We start from the raw sequence: 6,334 nt of genomic DNA on the forward strand, positions 1-6,334 counted from the left end.
CGAAAAACCAAAAAAAAAAAAAAAAAAAAAAAGGTCTTATTTTTATTAATTAAAGAGTAAATAATAGTTGTTGATTTAGTCCTTTTGACCTGTGAGAGGTGGATCTTAGATGATTCTCTGAAGTTTAATTTTTTTTTTTAAAGGAATTAGACTCGTGTCTGTGTGTCATAGAGGCCTGGAGAACAATTCTGGGTTAAAAGCACGAACAGTCTTCTAGTTATTTCTGTTACTAGGGAAACAAGCATTTAAACAAAATTCAGAGAAGGAAGCAGAAGAATTCGAAGTTTTGGGCAGGTTGCATTGTCCCAAGCTATGCCTTTTCAAACTGTAGCTGCAAAATTCTGCCCATCATTTCTGCAATTTAGGTCTCCCAGGTCTGCGTTGGCTTTTAGAAGCAGTCCTCCCAGAGGGTTCAACTTAGCAACAGGCAAATCTAGCGGGTCCTTTCTGCTTAGATGCCTAGCCTGAGGGAGGCACCTGCTTCACAGCCCCTAGCTGCCTGCTCTGGCTGCCCATGTGGTTGTACATTGTCCCCTGACTGTGCGCCACCATAGCCTAGCAGGAGGCATCAGGATGTTTGCAACTCTAGAAAGTAGAAAGGGAGAGGGAGATAGGCATAGGTGCCTGGTGGCACCCTGCTTGTGGGCACTGGGAGTCGGGACCTGTGAGCGAGAGGGACTGGTGACTCTGTCTTAAGTCCAGAGCAAGTGGCAAGCTTGGCGGTAACACCTTGCAGGCTGGGCTGGTAAAGACTGTTCAAAAAGGTGATCTGACTTTGTGAGGATCCAGCCCAGGTGAGGTGGTCATCAACTGAGAATGTCCAGGGCTCCAAACTCCTGGTGGGGTCACAAGCAGAGGAGAAGGCGGAGCCAAGTGAGGGATCAGCACACACTCTCTCCTCTCTTGCCTGGAGAGAGGAGGCCAAGGGTTTATGAGGCTCTTCCTCCATTTCCTTGGCAGGTTCTTGGAGAGTGTAGTTATGTGGGTCAAAGAAAAGAGAAGCAGGGGGTTCTATAGCCAGTTTGGCAGAGGGATGGGGAGTGGGAAATCCATGAGTTGGTGAGGTGATTGGCCTATGGTTACAAAGGCATCCTGTGGGATGTTGCCTTGATGGGCCAGGAGAAAAGGGGTTGGGGAGGCCACCACCTGGCATGGCTGTTCACCCACCACTTCTTCAGAGTTCAGGGTTGCTGAGCAGAATGAGGGGACGTAGATGGAGTTGAGAGCCCACATGACTTTTTGGTGATTTGTTTTGTTTTGTTTTGTTTTTTAATAGGGGACCTTAATAAGGCCTGTATTTTTTCCAATCTGAGGGGGTGATTTTTATGCGATAAAGTGCATTCCATGGTAGAAAAGAAGCACCTTGTCCAATGGGTGTGTTCCTGCAGCATTTGGGCTCCAGGGGATTCCACAGAGGTCCAAAAAAACCAATTAAGCCTTCCCGAAAATTTTTTTTTTTGGTTGTTTTTTGTTTGTTTTTTGAGACAGGGTTTCTTTGTATAGCCCTGGCTGTCCTGGAACTCACTTTGTAGTCCAGGCTGGCCTCGAACTCAGAAATCTGCCTGCCTCTGCCTCCCAAGTGCTGGAATTAAAGGCATGAACCACCATGCCCGGCTTTCTTTCTTTTCTTTTCTTTCTTTCTTTCTTTCTTTCTTTCTTTCTTTCTTTCTTTCTTTTTTCTGTTACTTTTTAAAATTTTTGTTTCAAGAAGAAGTTAGTTAGAGGGTCTTTGCCAACTCTTGTATGGGCTGTTGGGTTTCACAGAGAGGGTTAGGGAGCTTATGCCAACATCAGAGAATTCTCTGGCTAAAAGGTGTCAAATGTCCTTTTAATGTATCTGAATCCACATAATGGTTAGGACCAAGAACAAAGTGGAAAAGAGATAGGTTTCCTGCCCACTGAGTATGGAGGGTTAAGCCTTTGGGATGACGGCAAAGGACAGGGGAACAGTGCTCAGAGCCTGGCAGCCACTAATGCTTGCTTGCTCAAACCAGAGTTCCTGTTGAATCCACGTGAGCATCAGCTATGGCTGGGCACAGTGGTGGTTCTGCATTCTCATTCTTCCCTCAGGGTGTCCAGGCACTGGCTGAATAGCAGGCTAGAAGGATGAAGAGGAATCCAAAAGGGGTGGGGTTTGCAGGATCCTGGTCCCTATGGGAGTACTGGTGTGTGTGTGTGTGTGTGTGTGTGTGTGTGTGTGTATGTGTGTGAAGGAGGTGGATGGGGAGAAGCTCTTCTCTGAGGATTTTAGTGTTACAGCTTTTTTAGATGATACTCAGTGAAACAGCTCTTTTAGAGGGTTTTCAGTGAAACAGCTTGTGCACATACACTTTAGTTGGGGTAAACCAGGGCTATACATGAACCTTGGAGTACAGGAAGGAGTTTCCAGGGTAAATGTAAATTACTGGATGAAGTTTAAAGTACTGGGAATGCCTCATTTGCATGGAGAGGCATTCCAGGAATCCCAGATACTTGCGGAGCAGGTTGTTAAGGGAAAGAGGAAGTTGAACTTGTAGATTTGCCAACCAGGATCTGAACTTCCTCAAGTAGAGGGTGTCAAGGTCAGGTTCCGCAGATAAAAGTCAAGCAGAGGAGAAGACGCCCTGCTGGAAAAGGGATTCCTCCGTTCTGCACCAAGCTCAGAGGAATAAACTGTGTTCTTAATTTTTAAAAATTATATCATAATGTCTTTTTGTTTAGAATATCCAAAGTTATATGATCCCATCTCCCTCCTGTATTCAAGGTGAGTGAGTGAGATAATTTCGCCCCCAAGAGCCCAATTTCAGACTGGCCCCATAGTTCTATGAATCTGAAGAAAGAGACAGACAGACCTGTGGCTACATGGAGTGGACTTTATTGGGAGTGCTTACTGCTCTATTGTGGCAGGGCAAACAACTGGGTCCCTACAAAGCTGGACATATGTATGGCCTAGGGCAAATACCCAGTTTAAGCTTGTATCAGAACCAGACACATTCCAAAGCCCCAAAGTCTACTCTGATAGTTTATCCATTTATAATCTGCTGAGAAACCGCAAGAAAACCGAACAGTTACTCAAAGACAATCATGACGGTTACAACTCAAGATGGCTCTAACTGTGTCAAGCTGAGTCCACCTGAATACCATTGACTGCATATGCTGCTTTAAACTTGAACAGAAGAGTAAATGCTTTAAGTATCCATAAAAACACGGTTTCCTGGGTGGTCACATGCCCTCCTTCTCAAGCAATGTGCTTGCTCCCAGATCTTAAGCCTGGCTTCAGGATGCTTAGACACCTCTGAACTCTCCGATCACTGGGGTCGCCGCAGACCTGGATTCCCCTCTTGCTGACAAAGCTGAAGAAAAAGGGGAAGAAAGATTACAAACAGAGCTCTCTAGTAAAGAGGTAAGGGGATCCCCATCCTCTGAACCCTCTGATTTTCTACTCAACAGTCTGTTCTTTCCAGGAGGTAGCTCAGCACCATCATCCCCTCTCTGGGATCCCCTCTAGACCTGTGAGGTTCTCTGAGGACTCATGGAGTGACTCTGCTAGCTGTCTCCTTCTCTACACCCTGAAGTATCCCCACCCCCACCTGGTGAGATCCAAGGATTGGCCTTTTCTGGAAGTCTATCCACCAGGTCATCTAAGATCCTGGAGTCTCCCCTTCCCCATAACACACAATGAGTGACTTGACACTTACATGATGCCCGGGTTGATGCACCCACCACTGGTGGGGAAATAATATATAAATCTTGAACACGGGATCTGTTTGGCATAGGAGAAGCAGCAGTCTGAAGAGTCTTGAAAGCCTGTAGGAAGACAAATGGCCAGGTCATTGCTCTCAAGAATGCTGTAGTGGGGGGGGGGCGGAGGAGGAGGTTCTCATGGAAATTGAGAAGGGTTAGAACTCAAGGGATGCTTCTGCTCTTAGCAGGTGGACTCAGGGCACCCAGGTATATGCAGAGAAGGCATCACTGGGGTGAGTCTCCATACCACATCCCACTCTTTCCAGAGGTGTTCAGCACCTTCAGGACCCTTTCATCCTGTTCTGCCATTGGGGAAGGTGAAGCTATATAACATAATTATATATATTTATATAATGCCATAATCACCCAGCCCCTTTAAACATGTCATATCTGATCATTTACCTTGATGAATTATTGGAGGGTTATAGCGATGATCTTCTTTTTCCATTTCTGGAAGAAACAGAAAAGGTGGGGAAATAAATTCATGGTTGCTGCATTATAATTGCTCCAGCACTCACCACATGTTCCACCCCTAGGTTTTGGTGAACAAAGCAAGATCTTGCAGCCCAGGATGGCCTGAACTCTCAATTCTACAGCACCAAACTTGGAGTGCTAAGAACACTGTGTGCACCGCCTTCCCCGACTCCCCTTCTCCCATCTGTTCTCTTGTTGGATCTCTGTTAACCCATCTGGGTCAAAGGTCTGCTCCGGGCTAGTGTGTCTTGTTACTATGAAATTTTCCCCACCCTGTGACCCTTTGAAAATATTTCAGAAATAACAACATTCTGTCAATTCTAGAGTACTAAAAATGAGCTGCAAACCTAATACAGGCAAGTTAACTGAAAATGCAGTTTGTCATAGGCCAGCTGTGTCTACACATCTTCCATCTATGGGACTCTAGAAACAAATTTCCTAGCAACCCATTTGGTGGTATGATGTCCTTCATAGTGTAGTGAAGTTTTTTGTTTTGTTTTTAAACTATGTTTGTCCCATTAGTAGAAAGATATTGTAGGAATGTTATTTTGTTACTATGTTTCCTAGATTATTGTATCTGGCATAAGAGACAGGCTCAAGCTTCTCTCTCTCTCTCTCTCTCTCTCTCTCTCTCTCTCTCTCTCTCTCTCTCTCTCTCTCTCTCTCTCTCTCTCTCTCTCTGTGTGTGTGTGTGTGTGTGTGTGTGTGTGTGTGTGCAAGAGGAAATCAGAAGACAGCTTAATTCCTTCTACCTTTAGATAGGTTCTGGGGATCTAACTCAGGTGGCTAAGCTTGCAAAGCAGAAATTTTTACCACTGAACCATCTTGCCAGTCTCCTTTAAGTAATTTTTTAAGTGTCCAGTTTAATAGTATCAAGTACATTCAAACTGCTGTGCAACTACCACCTCATCCAGTTATAACCTCTTTAGCCTGCAAAACTGAAACCCAGAGAACAGATTAAATGCTACCTCTCCTCTTCTTCTCCTGTCAGCTCAGTGAGCACCACTGTGCTCCCTGGGTTTCATTTTTTCTCTTTCAAAGACAAGGCATTACTGTGTTGCTCAAACTGACCTCAAACTCATGATCCTCACTTTAGCTTCCCAGTTACAGGCACGCACCTCCACGTCTCTTTTGTCTTTACAAATCGACTACTTTAAGAGGCACATGTGAATGGAACCAGGCAGTACCTGCCCTTCCTGACTGGCATAATCCCCTGGTGATACCAGCTCCTCAGTGTTCTTTCTTTTGGTTGCACACACCAGAATGCCTTCCCTCACAACGGCGAGTAATATTTCACTGTAGATGTGTGCCTGTCACATTTTACTTACACACTTATCTACTGATGGCTATGTAGTGCCTTCTCCTTTTGTGTGGTGTGAATGAAAATAATTGCATGAAAAGCTGTGTGCCTATTTTGAATTTGCAGGGCTAATACTCAGAAGCGAAATTGGTGTGTGTCATGCTAACTTACCAAAACTCTGCTTATGCATTGCAAAACTCACATAGCACCAATGATTCTGGATAAAGTATTGTAAACCTGCCTTGTGATAATTAGGCAAATACAACTCAAACAACCTTCCGTCCTTATTTCTTCCTCCCCCTTCCCTCCCTCCTTCCCTCCTTTTTACCCCCCTCCCCATCCCTCCTTCTTTCTCCTTCCCCCATTTCCCTTTTTTTCTAACTTGTAGTTAGGTTACCACAGATAAACAGATAGCTTTAAAAGTTGATTTTTAGCGGCTGTAGAGATGGCTCAACAATTAAAGCACTTTTGCTTTTACAGAGGACCAGAGTTCATTTCTCAGCAGCCATGTCAGGTGGCTTATACTGCCTGTAACTCCAGCTCCAGGGGATCCACCACCTTCTTCTGTCCTCCAAAGGCATCTATTTGCACACAGGTGTGCGTGCACACATACTCAGACATGTGCATGCATAAAAACAAATAAGTCTAACTAAAATATTGGCATTCACTTTTTTTTTTCAGTTTTTCAAGACAGGGTTTCTCTGTGTAGCCCTGGCTTGGCATTCACTTCTTCATTATTATTATTATTATTATTATTATTATTATTATTATTATTATATTAGATATTTTCTTCATTTACATTTCAAATGCTATCCCGAATGTCCCCTATACCCTCCC

General features: G+C 44.5%; 1 protein-coding gene across 1 annotated transcript in view; it reads right to left on the reverse strand.

Moving 5' to 3' along the window:
- Nucleotides 1–2,849: 2,849 nt before the first annotated feature.
- The window catches only part of LOC110332649 (C-C motif chemokine 6), a 5,283-nt gene continuing 1,798 nt past the window's right edge, over nt 2,850–6,334 (reverse strand). The window contains exons 2-4 of the mRNA XM_021213948.2: nt 4,126–4,173; nt 3,678–3,786; nt 2,850–3,332 (exon numbers count right to left, since the gene is read on the reverse strand). Coding sequence (XP_021069607.1) covers nt 3,218–3,332; nt 3,678–3,786; nt 4,126–4,173 — 272 coding nt within the window. The 3' untranslated portion in view covers nt 2,850–3,217. The remainder of the gene's footprint in view (nt 3,333–3,677; nt 3,787–4,125; nt 4,174–6,334) is intronic.

This window comes from Mus pahari, chromosome 14 (assembly GCF_900095145.1).
Source record: "Mus pahari chromosome 14, PAHARI_EIJ_v1.1, whole genome shotgun sequence".
Taxonomy (NCBI): Eukaryota; Metazoa; Chordata; class Mammalia; order Rodentia; family Muridae; genus Mus; species Mus pahari.